The following is a 20,161-nucleotide window of genomic DNA, read 5'->3' on the forward strand; positions in this document are numbered from 1 at the left end:
TACCCAGAGGAACAGATTTTATAAACAGTTTAATAAAAATCTAGTATACTTCCCACAAATGCCATCAAGCTTGTAAAACATTGGCCTCTGTAGTCTAAGGCCTTGAATCATGAGAAAAACATTTGTGGATTTTAAAATTGTTTCCTTCTGAGTTTACTGTGATTCTTTCAGGGAATGAAAAACAAAGATAAAATAATAGAAAATCACTGTTGCCAGGTTACCTGGCTCTGAAGAGAAACGGAAAAATAGTGCCCACGTCCCAGTTTAAATGAATTCAGGTAGGGAGGCCATGACAGCAATCCTTCTGCAAACATGCTGTCATATTTGGCTTTTGAAATGTCAATATGGCGTCTAGAACCCTAGACCTGGGGAGGACCTTTAGAGATCATCTGATCTTTCATATGGAGAGAATGACATTTAAACCATCCCAAACAGCATAGAGGCTCCCCAATTTCTGAAGCCCGTCAGAGAAGAAAATGTTATCTGTGCTAATCCCTGGATTTATTTATTTTCTCTTTGCAGATAACCACTTCTCCCTGTTTCAAATTTTAGCCAGTCTTATTTTAAGTAAAATCTTTTTAAATGCTCTGTTCTGCGAGCTGATTTCCTCTTCTTTGGTCTCTGAGCAGCTAGACAATATCTAGCTGACCATGATGCAACTTTTTTTTCCTTTTAAACCTAAGTACAATGTTATATGTCACAGGTGTACAATATAGTGATTCACAGTTTTTAAAGGTTATACTCCGTTTACAGTTATTTTAAAATATTGGCTATATTCCCTGTGTTGTATAATGATGCAACTTTTATGAACATAAAGTCGCTAAACTTCCTGCCTTTTCTGGGGTCCCATAAGCCTTAATTTTTAACTACTTTTTTTCTTTTGGGTTTAACATTTTCTTTCTAGCCTCTTCAAATCTTTTTTTTTTCCTTTTTTTTTTTAATTGGAGCCCAGAAATGGGCAATTCCTTTCAACAGAGCCAAACTGGCTAATTTTTCACCTACTACATTGCTACATATTCTCAATACTGTTTGCTGCATTGCAGTGTTGCCCCTTCCTTTCTCTATGTGCTAGCCTACCTGTAATCTTCGTCTATGTTGATCATATCTGCTTGATTTCCCACTTAGTGGTACCCACTTTATACCTGCGTGCTTTCTAGCCTGTTTTTCCAGATGCCTGAAAATAAGTTACTTTTGAACACTTGTGCATGCTAGGCAGAGTTCTAACCCCCTTCACATCTGTTACTTCATTTCATCCATTCAACCCATTTTATAGAGGAAGAAACTGAGTCTCAGAGAGGGTAAAGAATTTATTCAAGACCATACATCTAAGAAGTGGTAGAGTAGGGATTTGAATCTTGGCAGTTTAACTCTAGTAAATACATTCTTAACTTACCTATTCAATTGTAGAGTCATAATATTTCTGTTATAGCTCTCAAACCAATAGAGAACAGTTTGGGAGCACCATTAAAAAAACCCCTGAGAAATCATGGGCTAGGATTGCCAGATTTAGCAAATAAAAAGACAGTTGACCCTTGCACGACACAGGAGTTAGAGGCACTGGCCCCGGCACCGAGGAAAATCCTAGCATAACTTTATAGCAGGCCCTCGGATATGTGGTTCTGTATCTCTGCTTCAACCAACCGCAGATTGTATAGTCCTGTAGTACATGTTTACTGAACAAAATCCATGTAAAAGTGGACCCAGGTTGTTCAAGGGTCAACTGTTCAGGATACTCAGTTAAATGCGAATTTCATATAAACAACAAATAATGTTTTAGTTTAAGTATGTCTCATGCAACATTTGGGACATACTTATACTAAAAGTTATTCATTGTTTATATGAACATCACATTTAACTAGGCATCTTGTATTTTATTCGGCAACTCTAGGCTGGGCAGCTTTCCCAAACAGAGACCGGGACTTTCTCATTGAATTGATATCAAAATGAGTTTTGGGCCAATTGAAAGTATCTCTGCTCTTTGGAGCAGAATTGCAACAGTATATGGATTCTTTTGCGGGGGGGAGTTAGGTTTTTTATTTAAAAAAAATTTCTAAGGGGGTGGGTACCAGGTATTGAACCCAGGACCTCGTGTATGCTAAGCACGCACTCTACCACTGAGTATGCCCTCCCCCCCCAGCATATGGATTCTTTATGATAAATCTCTCTAGCACATACCAGGAATTATGCTATGTTCACAAATTAGCTGTTCATTGTTTCCAAGTTAATAATGCAGATAGATATTCATCTGAGTATACTCTGGAGGCAGTCTTGACTTAACTCTACTAGGCAAGGATGTTTTATCTCTTTATATCACTTAGCCTAATATTAGCTATTGCTAAATTTCACTTTAATAAAAAAATATAAAGACTCATTTTATTTAGCAAGACTGAAAATAAAACTGAGACATAAAATCACACCTTTAGTGTTGTTCAAAACAGTTCCTCCATCTATCAACCCAAGGCAGTTAATCCAGCATATCATTTGTAGAGTGATGAACAAGAATCATTTCTCAGTGACAAAGGCGGTCATTAAGCCCTCAGGCCTCTCTGAAAGTAGAATTAGTTTTGACTGTTCAATCACCAGCTTGCACAAAAGCAGAAATAAAGAGGAATGGGAAACAAACACAAAATGATTGGCTATTATCTCTTTTAAAAAAAAACAACGGAAACAGTGGCTAAAACTCCACTCAGTAGAAAGTGGTTAAGTTCCCAGACACAGAGTAGCCACTAGTCAGGATACACTTTTATCCTTGAACTTAAATAAGCCAGTTAATTATGACGATCTCACCTTCACTATTCGCTCTCTATAAATGGTAATGCTGTCCATATTGAAAGATACATAGACCCATACATAGAAACTGCAACAGATCCTTTATAAACATCTACCTTTTTTTGATTCATACAGTCAGCCCACTGTAGCCATGGATACAGAACCTGTGGATACTGAGAGCAATGGTGCACTATTTTATATAAGGGACTTGAGCATCCCAGGATTTTGGTATCTGCAGGGGTCCTGGAACCAACCCCCTGCAGATACTGAGATAATTGTATTGCTAATGTTCTTTCACAATTTTTTTCCTCCCTCAACTTAATATGATCAGAGAGTCTCCCAAATTTATTTTAGTCATACAAAAGTTATTAGCGCACTTTGGATTCCTTTCAAACATTCTGTCCTGATATTAAAAAAGTGATTAAAAACAGTACTGAATATGAATCACTTCTGCAAAGTTTAATGAGTGAGAAACATTCAACCAAGGTGACTTTTCCTTGGAAAAATCCTACAAAAACTGAATTTTATAAACAATTACTTATTTTGATAGAAGTTCCATTTATAAATAGCAGCCATGACTTTACTGCCTACAAAACTGCAGGCGATCACATTTTCCATGTTTAGAATTTAAAGGTTTTCAGATCAGGTTTTCTAGTTAAGTGTTCTTAAAGACATGAAAGTCACACAGACAGACTGGTTAGATGTCCCACGCTAAGGACATGGCAGACTTCCATGGTTTTACTATTCAGGCAGGTACAGACAACCATTGGATTTAAACTGATGGGTACTACAATGGTTATATTTTTGCTTAAAGCAGCAGTGACATTAACCTTGAGGGGGGCAGGTGCAGCAGGACTTCAGTGAGGCTCCTTTGTGATCCAGGGCAAGGAACAAGCTGTCGCAGAATGTTAGTATTAGAGAGACTTTCCAGTTAAGAGCCTAAGCAAGTGTGCTGTTCAGAGGCTGAGACAGTCTTGCTTCGTGTTCCACTGCAGTGAAGTAGTGTTTTCTGAGGCTTGGGTAGAAAGTCTCAGAGCAGAGAAGCAGATAAATATGCAAATCAGGGATGCTGGAGGTGACATGTTGCTCCTGACCGGTGACTGATGGCACTGAAGTGGGAGGAGCGTGAGTGTATCTTAGTAATGGATACCTTACGTTGGTCTTAGGAGACTAATGGCCTCTTGGAAGGACTTCTGAGCGCATGACAGTCCATCCTGCCCAGGAACATTCGGCTGTCTGCACAAAGTGTGACCAGTGGTTTGAGAATTCTAAGTCTCAGAAATTAGACCAGAGAAGGGCCACATCTAAACTGAGAGGAGTTAACCCTTTGTTTCTTCCTGGTCAGGCTGAATGCTTCCTGAGTTCCCAACGAGCCTCGTGCTACTTAGGAGCAAGCTGGCTCGACTTTTGGGGCCATTTGATAAATCAGAAGTCTGGGCGTGGGACTGAAAATGAGATGGCAATCTGTGCCAGAAAGTTCCACTCAGAGTTTCCCCGAGGGAAGAGGGAAGAGGGGTACGGTGGTGGGGACAGCTGATAACAAAGCTAGTAACACGTCCCATGCCGGAGCCTGTCACAGCCAATCCCGACGCGCAGGCAAGTCCATCCACTTAGCAATCTGGTACCCACCCCGCCTCCAATTTCAGGACATAAGAAAACCTTTTCTTCATGTTTGCTTTCCCCATCCAAATCGCCTAGTTAGTAATGGAAAAACATTTGAATGGATTTTGATGCAGCCATTCTAACACAGGGACTCGGGCGTGAACTCTGACATGCACCCACACAGCTGTCCCTGGAGATTTCACACTCAGTGTGACCCCCGTGTGGGACCTGGGAGCCTGGGGTTTCAAGACACGTACCACGTAGAGAATGGGCTTCCTTCTGTCACTATGTCAGACGAACTCCCAGCACGAGCCATAGGCATTGCGACTGGGAACTCTTTTGGATGACCCTTCTTCTTCCCCCAGAGAAGCTACTCAACATGAAAAGACACTTGATCCCAAGGAACACACATTATTTGCCAAACAGGTGCTCAGTGGCTAATGGATACCATGGTTCCACTTCAACAGCTCTGAAGACGCTTGAGATCTTTGTTCCATCTTCTTGATGCTGAGCAGAACCAATGAACAGGTTAAGAGGAGAAAACACCAACTCGCAGAATAGGTGAAAAGTTTTAAAAAGAACTGTGTGGTGGTGACCAAACCCTGACTCTGGGCAATGGAGTCAGAAGCCACCACTCTTCAAGCCCTGGGGCCACGAGGCCGGTGTGTAGAAAAGCTTGCAAAACCTAGCACCAGATCTTCCTTGCCAGAAAGTGCAGCTCTGTGGCAGCTCATGTCCGCACCGACAGCAATGCCAGGAAAGCCAGCATTCTCGAGGGCCCTGCTGGCAAACTTATAAGCTCGCATTTGCTCAGTCACTGAGCCTCCCCCACAGGCATCTCCCACCTTGGAGGCAGGATGAGAACACTGGACTACCTTTTCCCAAAGAAGGGAAATCAAATCACCTGGAGGCAACACCCTGTATTTCTCCCACTCCTCCTTGACAGCATCCCTAATTAAGCCAGCTTCAAAAGGGCGAAAATCAGAATCTGGAGGTCAAAGGTCTAACCCAGGGTTCACAAATCTTAACAGAAGTCATATAACCTACTTACCTGAATAAAACCCCAAATCACCAATCCCTGCCCTCCCTTCCCAGGAAGGGGAATAGACTTAAGTCCATGTCTTCTTTTTTCACCATGGCTCGTGGAAGAGAGTCAAAGAAGGTTGGGTGGAAGGGAGGGGCATCCTGGTTCATCAGTAAAAAATAAAGATCTCTCTGAGTGTCCTCTGAGGTTGTGTCCAGAAACATTCAGTTCTCCTCAGCGTCTGCCTCTGAGGGCTCACCCTCTAAGCCAAAGTTCAGCTTGTCAGCGAGCCCCTCAAACTGCTTGCCCAGGCCGCCTGCAGAGTCCATGAACATGTTAGGGATGTCTTTGCCAAAGTAAATCTTGCTGTTGGAAGCGATGGCCTTGTACTTCATCAGCTGCAGGTACTCCGGGGTCAGCTTCAGCTGCAAGGAAACAAAAGGACGGAAGACGTCTGTGGGGCCAGGTTTGGGAAATTGTGGGTGGCGCCCCTTCGCTTTTCACAGGGAGGGTCTCACCTTGAGGACCACGAGAATTTAGGGATTTCTGTGTTTAACACCAAAATTAAACTATCAAGGCCCAGGTAAGACATAAGGGAAGGCCCTGGCCCACCCAGCACAGGGGTCCTCACTTCCGGCCATGAGGGGCTTGCGGGGCGGTGGTCTTGGACACCAGGGACTCTCAGGCAGTGTAAGCCCGGACCCAGAGACACCCCCCTCCGCAGGCGGCGCTGGGCTTACCTTATTCGCTTCGGCTATCTTCATGGCCGTGTAGCACTCGGCGTCCGCCTTCGCCTTCTCCCGGGCCAGGAACGCGGCATCTTAAGGGAAGAACACAGCACACTGAAGCGCCGAGGTGATCAGTAGGCTGCGCCCGGCCACCTTCCCCGACTGCCTCTGTGACCTCAGGCAGATGGCTCTTATTTCTCTGTGCTTTGATTTCCTCATGGATGAAACTGGGAAAAAGGCATTTTTTTTCCAGTTTTGCAAGCTGTTGTGAAAATCAACCAAGAGACAGCTTCTGACTGCAGTGGAGACAAGCTCTGAGCAAGTCTGTGGCTGTGCCTGACCACGTCTTCTTCGACAGCATCGTCGAGAAAGGCACTGCCACCCAGAGACGCTTCCTCTTTCTACCTGTTTACTCCTGTGGTAGCTCTGTGCCTGGGAGGAGTGGGGTGGGACCCCCGCCTCAACCTTCAGGCTCTGAGCTCTCCACCTCAACTCTTCTGTACTCTCAGCAAAAGCAAGAGAAGCCCAAAGAAGGCTCCGGACACAGCCAGAGGCAGATCCGTCCTAAAACCGACCGCCATAAACGAAACAGTTCAGCCACTCTCCCAACTTCATTTCCCTTTCGTTTCCATCAGTCATTCCAAAAAGGTTCTCATTTACGGTGGTTAAGCTGGCACAACTCTAAGGGAATTACAGGTCGTGGTCCAGACTAACACCTATTTGGGTTAAGACCTATTTATTTTATTTATATTTTTTTATGGAAGTATAGTTGATTTACAATGTTGTATTGGTTTCTGGTGTACAGCAAAGTGATTCAGTTTTTATATATATATATATATATATATATATATTATATATATATATATATATATATTCTTTTTCATTGTAGGTTATTATAAGATATTGAATGTAGTTCCCTGTGCTATACAGTAGGACTTTGTTGTCTATCCATTTTATATACATTAGTTTTTATCTGCTAATCTCAAACTTACCTTCCTCTTCCCCTTTGGTGACCATAAGTTTGTTTTCTATGGGGTTAAGACCTATTTAAGCTTCTACTATGCAAGCAATACGCTTCCTTAATGTGCTGAGACCAGCTTTTGGTCAAACTGACACAAAATTTTTGATATTGACTCTTCGGCCTTGGGAATGAGGCCAGCCTCGTGGGAATGACACCTGTAGCAGAAGCTGGGTCTGTGGGTGGGTTCCCACTGCACCCTCAGCAGGGCCCTGGGTGGGAGGAGCCTGCAGGCTGGTTGAGGCTCTGGCTGCTGGAGGCCAACTCAACTGGTTTTGGCACCTGATGACCCGTATTTATAAGAAATAAACATATGTTGTTCTGCTAAGGGCTCCCCAGTGAGGAGCTGCTACAAAGCCCGACAGGCCCCATCGTGCTGTGACTGGACACAGCACTCGTCACCTGAAGCTGGGCCTGGAGGTCCCATTTCTGTTGTCTGATTTGCTCCGTTTAAGGTACCCCCTGGAGCAGAATATGGGTGGTGGGAGTGAGGTGAGGGCTGAGGGGCAGGGAACTGAAGGTGAGTCATGTTCAGAAAAGCTGGCAAACGGTGAAAAAGAATATGAAAACGAGTATGTGTGTGTCCATGTATGACAGAAGCACAGTGCTCTACACCAGAAATTGACACAACACTGTAGACTGACTATACTCCAATGAAAAGAGGTGAGAAAAAAGAAAAGCTGGCAAAGAAAATGCTTCTCTCCAGCTTGGGTTGTTGGTGCTGAAAAAGTGTCTGCTTCACACCCTGCTTAACAACCATGGGGATCTGAGAGCAGACTTAGAGGCCAAAGCCACAGTCTTGACAGAATTCCAGGAGCAGGAGGGCAAGGCAGGAGGGAGAGAGCTGCTGTTCTGACCTCGCTCCTTGGTTTCCTCCCAATGCCAGACTGTGAGCTCAAGACAGCAGGGCCCACGAGGGTTCCCTTCTCTTAAGCCTCGCATAAGGGTCTTGAGGGCACTCAGCTAACGTTTGTTGACTGAATGAATCTCTCGGAAGTGGAATATGAGTGCCAGCCTGGCTCGACTCTCCCCCAGACTCGAGTCAGCACACAGAGAACAAGTGATGTTCCAAAGAAGTCATGACATCTTAGAGCAGGTTACAGAGCCAAGGAAATGACTCTCCCACCCCCTGGCCTCAGAGTGGGGTCGGAGGGAAAGGCAGGCGTGAAGTTCACTTTGGCTCACCTTCGATTTCCGAGATCTTCTTCTCCGTCTCCTTCTCCATCACCTTCTGCCCGTAGGTGATCTCTGCCACCTGAGCCACTTTTTCTGCCTCTGTATTAACAAGGTGGACAAAGGCTTAGCGCTCTGATATGTCAAAAGGTTGACTACACCGCACCTTTCGCCTGATCCGCGTCCCTTATGCAGAGGGCTGGGCAAGCTCTGGTGAAGAGCCACTGGCCCAGAGGGCAGCACGGAGGCCCATGGGGCGGAGAGGGAATGCGCAGTGAGCACAGGACCTCAGCGGCAGCACGAGACAGGAATGAGGGAGACCTGGGCCCAAGGGAGGAGCCCTACATCAGAGGGTGACAGCCAGGAGCAAACCCTGACCTCGCTCCTAAGTCACAGGGCATGTCTCCCAAAGGAGCAGTTTAAGGATCACGGTACTCCCTAACAAGTTTCCTCCTGCTGCCTCCCTCAGGAAGTAGCTGGGTTTGTGGCTGACAGCTGGGTGCAGCGGTGAAGAACCCAGGTTTGGGAGCAGAGTCCCTGGATTTGAACCCCACTTCTGCCACGTATTTGCCATGTGACATTGGGCAAGTAATTTAACCTCGCTATGCTTCGGCTCAGTAAAATGAGGTGAATGATGGTGACTTTCTCACCCAGGGGCTGTGAAGAGCGAGCTAGTTCACGTACAAGTGCTTAGAAAAGCCCTCGGCTCAGAGTAAGGAAGGGCTAACTAAGTGTCCTCACCGCTGTGAATGACGAATGAACGGGCTGGCCTCCTTTCATTTAAGAGCTACGCGGAAACTCAAACTCACGCCCCCAGCCGTGATCTGACAATTCCAGCTCTGCTTCTGGGACTAGGAAAGCCGCCCCTGCGTACAGCAGGGGTTCGGAGGACCACGGGCCAGGCTTCCTCGAGTCTTGCCCCCTTCCCCAGCCCCTTGGCCCCGAAAGGGGATCCCAGAAGCACATGCAGACCAATGAGGGCCTTCTTCCGCTCTGTCTCTGCCTCCTTCTCCACCACCTTCTGCTTCTGGGCCGCAATGAGCAGCTTTGTCTTCTCGCTTTCCCTGGAGGGGAGAAAAGGGTGCTGCTGTGAGGCTGCTGAGGGTAAGTTTCTGCAGAACTCCACCGTTCCCTGGAAAAGCCCAACTCTCCTGCCGAGGGAGGCCGACTGGGATTTCTTCCTGTCTCCTGGAAGCCTGTTTCAGGTCCAAGGTTAAAGCGGATATGCTACAGACAGTCACATGGACCTCCTTTTCCTCCCAGATTCGTTTGTGGGAAATAGAGCAGGATTTACTTGAGGAAAAGGCCCCCGCCTGCCCACTGAGGCACCTTTCCCTCCAGTCTTCTTTGGCACGAGCCATGAAGCACACAGGAGGCCCCCTGGCCCTCTTAAGAGCATCCCTGCTCTGAGGCTCTCAATCACAGTCACAGAGCCCAGGTGAGCATGCTGACATGCCCTCTCCATCCTGCAGGCCAGTGGGCTGTGACAGACACTCAAGAGGGGACTAGCAGCCTGGCAGAGTGTTGGATATCCCTGGGGTGGGATGAGTGGGAGGCGGGAGAGAGTGGTAGTCACAGCTCGGGCAGAGGGCACACTCACATCAGCTCGTAGTTTCTGCGGATGGCCTCGGGTATGTTGGGTTTTGTCACCCGCACAGCCTGGAGAAGGATAAAAACAGCACCTGATGGGGAGGTGAGGGTGCTGAGGGACCGGCTCTCACTGGTCCGTGCCCCTCCTGCACAGGCAGGCCGTCCCCCTGGAGAGGGGGCGCTCCCACCATGGCCATGCTTACTTGGATGACGAGCCCAGGGGCCATGGAAGTCAGGTCCTGCTGCAAGGCCAGTTTGAGATTTTCATCAATCTGATCTGAAATCAAGAAAGACAGAAAAGGAGCTGTGACACTTTCTAGGCAGGGTGGAGGGAAGGATGGGGGCAGAATACAAGCCAAGGGAGCACCAACTCAAAAATGCACCTACAGGCAAAAGGCCCTCCCAATGAAGAGTGCTCATCCGAGCCCAGGCACCTAATGAGCCCCTGCAAGACTCACAGCGGAGGCCTGTGCAGTCCCGCTTCGCGAGCCAGGCTCGAGGACGTCCTTCTCTGTGGCCTCCAAACGGGAACTGAGCTTTAAAACTAGCACATTTCTTCAGTCAGCAAAAGAGAAGGTGTGCACCCAACTTTCATGAAGATGGAAGGTGGAAGGGCCATGTTAGGTATTTTGAAAAGAGCCAAGCACATGAAATCTAGTAATTTTACAAGTTTCTATAAGAGAAACACTCTGACGACAAGGAAAGCCCCAAGGAGGACCAATGCCTGTAGGACCTCCATCAAATCACACGAGGGGAAAATGACAATTTCCAGTCCCAGAAACGAGCCCAAGTCCTCTGATGTCTTGTCTGATGCTGTTCCTTTGTCTGGAATCCACAGGTGAGTCGTTTCGAGAACAAGCAGAGGCAGAGAGATAACTGACCGCCCCCTCGAGCTGCGATCCCAGAACAGCAGCACCAAGGCTGCCTTCTCTGGCCGGGTCTGCTCTTCCCTGCCCGCTGCCCGTGAGACCCTCAGTAAGACCCTGGAAGGGCCCAAGAAAAGGCCACCACAAAACCGAGTTGGGACATCGAATCGGAACCACCTCCCTTACTGTCAGCTGCCATCTGCTTTAAATGACCATTCTTGGTCACCGGGGCCGAACCAGGAGCCTCTGCCAAACAGCGAGTCTAACTCCTGCCTTTTACAGATGTCCAGACCGAGGCCCTCAGCGTCCAGCAATGTGCTTGAGCCAGCGAGAGGCCAAAATAAGGAAGCTGTTGAATGACTGTGCTTTGATGGCTAGGATTTCAAACAGTGCTCTCTTCGACCACTGTATCACTAAGCAGGGGTTTGAATGTTTTACACGCTGGACCTGCTCTCATGAGCCTCTTGGCACCGAGAAAGGCCCATAAAGGTAGCACCCCACAGCCAACCCGGGGCTCACAATTTGACAGCTGGAGGTTAACACTCCATTCCATGGTGTCTATTGTAAATAGGAGGCCAACCAAACTTTAAGTGAGGGGGCCTGTGCCCTCCATAAAGTAATAATACAGTTGTTTCTCAGACCAAATTATATCTGAGTCAAGGCAGAAACCTGTGACCCTGGCCTAGCAACTTTCTAGGAAAACCTGGAAGAAATATTTTGCAAGTTGGTTTACTACCAAAGTGACACCAGTACTAAGCTGTTTATATGGGACAATTATGCTGATAAATGCCTATTAACACAAAGAGGTTCTTCAGATAAACTTCTGAACAAGTACTGGGTGACATTTTTATAAAATGGGCAAAGAGGACGCATTGCAGTTAGCAGTGATGGCAGCTGCAGTCAAGATGAAGGTCAGGGCTCTGAGTCCTGACAGGAGGGGACCAGATCCTTCAAGGAACAGGATCGAGCTTCTCCTCTGCAGGTGCAAATGGATTCTAAGCAGAACGGTGCTTGCTGACAAGAACAAACTTTAAAAAGAAAAACATCTCAGAGCAGACACACTTCCCCGGCTCCTCTGTACATGAAAAGCTACATTTCTCTAAGCTGCCAAGTTCATCTGTGAGACAGTGAGAAGTTTTCTAATGCAAAACAATTTCACATCCTGATTCTCTCTTCATGGAAATTAGAGACCTTTTGTCCTTGGTTGTTTCAAATGCTTTCAAGTAATTCATTTAACGGCACAAGTTCTAAAACAGTGGCTAGAGAGAAAACTAATATTTTATAAAGTTCTATCAGTTTGAGGTTAAAAAAAAAAAACCCCGCAAATTTACCCAATTTTTCTTAAAAGCACACTGAATCCAAACTCAGTAAAAGAATTCAAAGCTTACGAAGTGAATTTAGATTCATTTTCTACTGCAGAAAAGCTATAAGGGCCTCTGATGATTTCCCAAATCTGAAACACAGTGCAACAGGCCGTTTGCTTAATTAAGATCACTTGTATCGCCATTTGCAGCAACATGGATGGACCTAGAGATGATCATACTGAGTGAAGTAAGTCAGAGAGAGAAAGACAAATACCATGATACCACTTATATGTGAAATCTAAAATATGATACAAATTGACTTACTAACAAAACAGAAACAGACTCACAGACATAGAAGACAAACTTATGGTCACCGAAGGGGAGCAGGGGTGGGGAGGGACGAATTAAGAGTTTGGGATTAACAGATACACGCTACTATGTATAAAATAAACAAGGTCCTCTCCTATAGCACAGAGAACTATATTCAATATCCTGTAATAAACCATAATGGAAAAGAAAAGAAAAAAAAAAAAGAAAGATGACTGGCATCACCAATGACTCCTCCTTTGTCTACTCTGCAGAATGTTCTCACTCAGGGGCCTTTTAATGAAGAAACCACTGTCCAGCCCTGGTGTCAAGAATAATCATACCACTGGCTGCAGAGGTGGTTTGTTTTTAGCGCTGGCTAAAACACGTTTAAACCAAACACTTTATCCCAAAAGAGCTGTAACTATGACTGCAACGCCTCCTTCCCTTGCTGCTGAAGTCGGGCTGTGTTTACTTAGACCAGAAAAAAGGACAGGAAGTGTCTGCTTAAGCACATGGGTCCTTTTTGTTTCAAGCATTTTCCTATTCATCTCTACATGTACAGGGTTGAAAACAAACAAACAAAAAAAACCAAGTACCAAAAGTCACAAACGTTCTAGAAACTGCGAGGGGCTACAGTCCTTGTCCTCCTTGGAGAATGAAAGGTGACTCCTGTTGTTCTCAGCACCCGAACAGGGTGCCCCTCCTCCGGGTGCCTTCTCCAGGGTGGCGTGGGGACAGAATGCTGAAGCAGAGCCAGGGGAGTTTAGCACTCGCTTCAGCTCGGCCAGCAGCCACCTCTGGGACGCTGTCCCTTTGGGCCTTGGTTCCTAATCTTGAAAGGAGGATGTTGGGCTGGCTGCGTAATCTCTAAGGTTCTAGAACCACCCCCATCTTCACTACAGAACGATGCTAAGGGACAGTGGGGACGCATTTCCATCCTGGTCCTCCACTTCAGGCCCGACTGAGCCCTCCCATCCACTCTGGCTCCTGCGCCCAGAGCTGGACCACTCTGGCAACTTCCTTCCACTGTCATCAGCGTCTCTCAGGAAGGCCTTGTGCGACCGCCCACTTCCTGAGCACTAGGTTCTTCCCCACTCCCGGTCCCTTAGTCCCCGGCCTGCCCCGCGGTAGCAGGGGCAGCAGGCAGGTCAGGACGAGAGGCCTTCTTACCGAAGAGCTCGATGTAGACCTCCTGCAGCGTGTGGACACTGCAGAACTGGTTCAGCTCGTGGTGGATCTTGTTGAAGATGAGGGCCTTGTCATAGTCAGCTGTGTAGTTCTTCACTATGTCGTACACTGGGAGGAGGAGAGGTTCAGAATAAGCTGGGACAGACATGGGGTGGGGGTGAGGGGGGACACGCTGGGGAGAGTGGGCGGGGGTGGGGGTGGGGGGAAGGAACTTCCAGAATGTACCTGCATGTGGGACCAGGAAGTTCACCACCTCAATTCTGTCGAAGTAGATCATCACGCCGCCACTGTGGGAGGAAGCACGGACAAGCAGTCACTGGAAAGCTCTGGAATATGGTGCCTCTCCTTGAAGTGGTGGTGGGCGTGTGACTTGGCAGAAAAGGAGGAGAGTTCATGGGAGGTTAGGGGCACATGGATCTCCAGGCTGGAGACCTTCTGAGCTTCTAGCACAATCTCCCAAGGAATCATGCGTCTTAAAAATATCTCCACAAGGAAAAAGGGACTCTTTTGGGGTAAGAAAAGAGGAGTTCATATCTTCTGAATCAGCAATGACTTCTGATGAAAGCAATCAAAGGGAAAAGACTAAAGGTCACGGAGTTCTCAGAACTTAAAAGTGTGGAATTTTCTGGTCACCATTTCTCATTCTGTCTTCACCATTGCTTTGGTTCAGCTTTTCCCCTTCCCTGCCAATATTCATTATAAAAAACTTTCAAACATACAGGAAAGTTGAAAGAATGGTACAACTAATACACATATACTAACATCTAAATTTAACAATTGTTCACATTTTACCTGTTGATCGATCTACTTTTTTTTTTCTCCTGAACGTTTCAAAGCAAGCTGTAGTCATGATACTTTATCCTTTAATACTTTGGCAAGCATCAGTCACCTAAGAATAGTTGACAGTCTCCTATAGTCACAATAGCATTCCTAAACCTAAGAAAATGAGCAATGATTCCTTATCATCCAATACCCAGTCCTTCAAATTCCCCCAAAGTTCCCGGCATGGACAGAACTGTGTGTTCTCCAGAATCCACATGGGGTAACTCTAACCCTCAATGTGACTGTGTTTGGAGTCAGGGCCTTTACGGAGATAATGGAGGTTAAATAAGGTCATAAGGGTGGGGCCCTGGTCCAGCTGGACTTGTCAAGGGAAGGAGCCGACCCCAGAGATCTTCCTCTCCCCACACATGCGCAGAGGAGAGGCCAGAGCAGACACGGCAAGGGAGCCGCTTGCAGGCGAGGAAAAGAGGCTTCAGCAGAAACCAGCCTTGCTGGCACTTTGGTCTTGGACTCTGAGCTTCTAGCACGATGAGAAACTAGATTTCTGTTGTTTAAGCCGCCCACTCTGTGGTGTGCTGTCCCGGCAGCCCAAGATGACTAATACACTTTTCATAATGTGTTTTATAGCTGTTACTTTGGAATTAGGCTCTAATCCAGGTTCACCATTGCATTAGCTTATGTCTTTGAAGTCTCTTCTTCGACCCAAGTCTCCTCCAAATACAACGACTCTGTGACGAGGTCAGGCAGCTGCCCAGGGCGATGCTGTGATCCTGTACTTGCCGAGCACTTCCTCGTGGTGTGCTTTACTTTGTCACTCTAGTCCTGTTTGGACTTCCTTTACTTTGCAGTCGGACCACTACACTGATGCTCTCTTGGGACTGCCTGCCCCTAAAGTCACCCCAGACCTGCTTTCCACAGTTCTCCATAGTTAGTTGTGCTAAAGTTATCTTCCTCCAGCAGGTCATTCATCTGCTAAAAGCCTTCATCACGGCATTCAAGGCCCTTCCAGTGACCTTCTCTACTGCACTCCACCACCTCGTCAGCTCGGAACACAGGGAGCTCGGGGGCAGGGAACTCGGTAAAACCACCACGGGGTGCTTCCCCTTTCCCTGTCTCTTCCTCAGCAGCAGAAGCCCTGCCTGTCACTGGGGCTTAACAGCGTTACTGGGCACCTTACCTCGTCCCACAAGGTACATTCTTCACCTCGTCTGTCTGGAGTGTGGTCTGGAAATAGGGGAGACAGAAGGTGCTGAAAGGTGGGCAGTGATAAACAAAGTGACTTTAAAAAAAAAAGAAACAAACAAACAAACAAAAAACCAAAGTGACTTATTTGGGGAATCCTAAATAGCCTTGTCCTTGAATATTTATTTGTATTAAGCTTTGCCTCCGTTAAAGGTGAACATCCCCACTGACTCCTCTCACTTACAGAGTTGGAGGCTAAATCAAACAAAGGTAACTACCCTGGCTTTGCTGTAAATGAGCTACCATAGGAACAAGTAAGAATGCTTTGGTAGAAAAGACCCTGGATCAGGAGTCCTAAGACCTGCGCTTACTTCTGTCTCTTCCATTTGCTAGTCTTGAAACAACAGATTCTTTATTTAACCTCTCGGCCCATAAAACCTGCTCAGCCCATTCTCAGGATGACCTGGGACTCCAATGAGATCCCGTGCATGAACGCACTTTGAAAACCATACAGCACAGTAAGGGGCATACGGGGCAAGTGCTGATGAGGTGCCCCAGGACATTTCCCAAGGTCAGCATAATAGTCACTTTCTAAATCTTCCTCTTCCTCTTAGTTGGACATACTTCAGAGACGGCTCGTCTAACTTAGCCCGGCTTTAGATCCATCATCACTAACCCTACTCCCACTTTAGATGTCGCTTCCCTTCACCAAGTTCAGCCTCTTCCCCCATCCCCCAATTATGTTCACATCTCTCAAATTCAAATAAGCCAAATTACCGTGCTTTGTTTCCAACTATCTTGGTAGCCTGTGGTTTAAAACACACAGACACATACAACCTACTTTTCCTTCTATGCGTTCAGAACAGATTCTTCTCTGGCTTTGTCTTGAAGTGAAAAAAATGATTCTCGGCTGGGATTGGTGGCCAAGGCAATGACCCCAGTCAGCTCTTTCAACAATCAAGTAAAATTCCAGAGAAGATGACTCATGGAGCCTCCTTCTTTATCTGTCTGTCTGTCTGTCCATCTATTACATATGACTTATTCTGAAATGATTCCTTCAAAAGGCAGTATTATACTCATCCACTCATCCAATGGCTAAATCATTCCAAATCATGCATCAATCACCACCCCGCCCCCAAATCTGCAGTCGTCCAAGTCGACCCCACGAGCCAAGAGTACCTGCACAGACTTATACGATGTGATGAAAGGGAGCATCAGGTGAAAGCCAGGGCCGCTGGTGGACGTTAGCAGGGCACCGCCTCTGCAGAGGAGGGAGACAGAGGCAGGCTCAGCTCAGCAAAAAGTCCCTATTACATCAGTCCCGCCTGGGCCCACTTTCTCCCCGGCCCCATCCGCATTCAGTATAGCGTGACATGTGCCAAAGCCACGTTCACAGACCCCTCTCTTCCTCTCAGCTCGACCCTCATATTATAGGAAGCCTGATGGCAAAACCTAAAACCATTACTCAAGTTTTTGCAGCGAGAAAAACTGGCACATAGAACTAAGCGGAATCAAGACAGTAGAATCTCTGGCTCTACTTGAGATAAGAGAGGAAGGCAGTTTTGTTTCGTCACATCTGTTGAGCTTGTGGCAATCCATAAGGACAGTAAATTCAGTGATACAGTGACCAATATAGGTGCTAACGTTGGAGTCCTGTGACATGCACAACCAGAAGAATAACTTCAAGGACATTTTACAAACCATCTAAATATATATATATATATATATTTTTACAGTAGAGTTATCTTTCTAATCACGTTATATGTAAATGACAGTAAAATTAAAAGCCATTTTGGGGGACATCTAAGCAGATGGTGGGAAGAGATAATTAAAGGGGAGAGGGGAACCCAATCAGACTTTAAGAACTTGCTCTTGGCATTCAGAAAAAAGCATCACGGGGCACATATAAGAAGGGGTTCATTTAGACTTAAAGCAAAAAACTTGGGTTATGGAGGCTACTAAAAGGAAAGCAACCCAAGGTTTATAAATGCTTCTTTGCTTTACGTTATTTGAGTCAAATACACATTTTTTTTAAGAGAGAGCAATAAAATAGTGACATAATGGGTTATTTTAAGAGCCACTATCCTAGCGCCTGCCTTGATGGACACAAATCAACCGGCAGGCTCTTCCATTTGTTCTGAAATGTTAATTTTAAAGAGTAGGTCCAAATTATATCTCCTCAAGTTGCCATCAAGAACTGGTACTCATCAGAGGCAAGCTCCTAGCACCAAGATTTCCAGAGGGAAGTAGGAGGAAACAGTATTTCAGAGATGATCTTCAAGAGGTACGGCAGCCTTTAGGTTTTGTCTCTAAATCTCTGTACACGTTTATCAATCGCCATCCACGGCATGAACTTAGACTACTAAGTTTTATATTTACATTTAGATACATATTTGTGTGTGTGTGTGTGTGTGTGTGTGTGTGTGTGTGTATTCCCTTCCCTGTGGTCACTGACACAAAAGCTCAATCTAAAAGACGCTCTTATTCAACAAAATACAAACACAGCTCTTCAGCAGAGTCTGTTAAACATTGACTAGGAGAGAGAGTCACTTAATAGGAAGTTGCCAGCTTCTCCCTGTCGCTGCCTTACCTGTAATACACCCCAATATGGCCCTCTTCTATCTTGTGCACAGCTGAGAAGAGAGAGGCACAAAAGAAACTGGCAGCCACAGCCACAACTGCTCCCAACTGGGCCATCAGGGAACGGTTACCCTGGGGAAAAAGAGAGGAAAACATGTGCGGTCTGACTGAGGAGGGCGGGGGGCCTCTAGATCTACAACTCTGTTCATCCTTGTTCTCAGTCAACACTCCCGTTCCTTAACTGTGGAATTACATCCCCCACCTCCTCCAAGAGGCGGTGGCTCCAGACACAGCCATGGCCCAAGGGAGAACCCGTGCCAACTGGGCAGCGTTCAGAACACAGCCTTCTCTTCCTGTGAACGGGAAAGTGCTGTCACTGGAGCCACTCATATTAGTAAAAGGGAAGAGAGGCAGCTGCAGTCATGTTGGCCCAAATTACAGAGGATGTCAAACGACAGGCAGTTGTGGCCATGTAATTCTGGTCAGAGCCTCCCAGTCCTAATTGCCTGCCATTTCGAAGGAAACCATTATTTACTCCTTTCAGATGCTGGAGCGACAGGGACAGCATGCGAGCAGAGTTCCACGGCGGGATTCTCTGGCCTCTCATCCACCTTTCCCGTTATTCCTTCGTTCCTAAACGACTCAGGGATCTGAGCAACACTGAAGCCACACTCCCTCCCCTATGCTTGACTGGCTCTTTGCATCTGCCAGATTCCCCGAGTCCATGGGTAGGAGAAAGGTGGTTCCCCAAGCTTGGAAGGCTCTAGGCTCCTGGGTCTAACTGCATTCAGGCACCAGCACGCGAAAGAGTTGGCATCCAGAGACTCATTCCCTGAACACTGAATGATCTGGAAAAACTACCGTAACTGACAGTGAGGTTCCCAGTCGGGCGTGCCTGGGCCCCCCTGCGCAGGGCGCGGATTCTGCCTCCCGGGTCTAACGCAACCCGGGCGCAGACGTCTGCGAGGCGCTTATTTTACCGTGCGGCCTCCAGCTACCCATCAGCAACTGCGTCCTTTCTGCAAAAGCCCTTCCCTCCCCGAAGTCACCGCCTCCCCACCTCGCGCTCCTTCCCTGCCCTCTTCTGAGAGAGGGTTGAGAGTCCCAAGAGCCTCGGGTCGGGCTGGAGGCTCCAAGAGCCTCTGCTCGGTCCCGGCCGGGAGCTCGCGAGGAAGAGACGGGACAGAAAGGGGTGGCTTCCCCTTCTCCTGAGGGAGAGAGGATGCTGTGGCGGGGCCCCGGGAGAACGGCTGATCAGCTGCGGCCCGGAGCCACAACGAGGCCCAGCGCGCGCACTAAGGGGCGGGGGCCGCGTACCAGGCTGTCCCTCCAGGCGCTCCGTACTCGTCCGAACTCCAGTGCAACCGCAGAAACCGCCACACCCCTCAGCACGCTGCTTCCTTCCGGGCCCGTCGCTTCGATGACGCCATTAGTTCACGCGAGAAGATCACACCCCTCTCTCCTCCCTAGGTCTCCGGCCCCGCCCCCGCGCTCCGAACGCTCGGTGTCCGCGGTTGGCCGCCAGGGGGCGCCCGAGACTAGTTCCGGGCGATCGGGACCATGTTCTGGGATTGCCGGGGTGGGGGTGGTGCGGGCGCCTGGAGAGTGACCCCGGGGACGACCCGAGTGGCTGCGGGTGCTGGGACCGAGGTGTCCCTCTCCGAGGTTTTGACTCTGGAGTTTGCTCCGGATTTCCCTCCGCATTAGTCGAAGCCTGTTTTTTTTTTTTTTTTGGAGCAGGTACCGCCGAGTTGCCACCGTTCCAGCCCTCTGCTCCGCTTTCCTGTAGCTCCGCTGAATGAAACACATCCTTTAAATGAGCAGATTAGCACCATTACGTCGCTAATCAAGAGTCCCTACTTTGAATTGCCCTTTATGCTTTTCTAGGAGCTTTGGCCTTTGAGGTCCCCACAGCACCGTAAAGTAGATTAAGAAGGAATTATCGCAATTTGAGTGAACAAAATTTAGATTCAGTGAGGTGGAGGGTAGCAGTGGATGAAAACCTGCTTTGAGCTGTTTTAACGTCAGGAGTTTAACTCCTGCCG

General features: G+C 47.4%; 1 protein-coding gene across 6 annotated transcripts; it reads right to left on the reverse strand.

The window, feature by feature from the left end:
- Positions 1 to 2,359: 2,359 nt before the first annotated feature.
- ERLIN2 (ER lipid raft associated 2) lies at positions 2,360 to 19,551 on the reverse strand. 6 transcript variants are annotated; one of them, XM_006183357.3, is made up of 12 exons: positions 19,434 to 19,551; positions 18,127 to 18,248; positions 16,716 to 16,797; positions 15,532 to 15,578; positions 13,797 to 13,858; positions 13,554 to 13,679; positions 10,108 to 10,181; positions 9,915 to 9,973; positions 9,287 to 9,378; positions 8,327 to 8,416; positions 6,136 to 6,215; positions 2,360 to 5,820 (listed from the first exon to the last, which is right to left on the reverse strand). In XM_006183357.3, exons 2-12 carry the CDS (start codon positions 18,231 to 18,233, stop codon positions 5,620 to 5,622), a joined length of 1,020 nt encoding a protein of 339 aa, XP_006183419.1. In that variant the 5' UTR covers positions 18,234 to 18,248; positions 19,434 to 19,551; the 3' UTR covers positions 2,360 to 5,619. The 6 variants fall into 6 exon arrangements, with proteins under 6 accessions (XP_006183419.1, XP_032324407.1, XP_032324408.1 ...); XM_032468516.1 differs by lacking the exon at positions 19,434 to 19,551 and adding an exon at positions 19,177 to 19,419; XM_032468517.1 differs by lacking the exon at positions 19,434 to 19,551 and adding an exon at positions 19,097 to 19,119.
- Between the last annotated feature and the right edge of the window lie 610 nt (positions 19,552 to 20,161).

This window comes from Camelus ferus, chromosome 26 (genome assembly GCF_009834535.1).
Source record: "Camelus ferus isolate YT-003-E chromosome 26, BCGSAC_Cfer_1.0, whole genome shotgun sequence".
NCBI lineage: Eukaryota > Metazoa > Chordata > Mammalia > Artiodactyla > Camelidae > Camelus > Camelus ferus.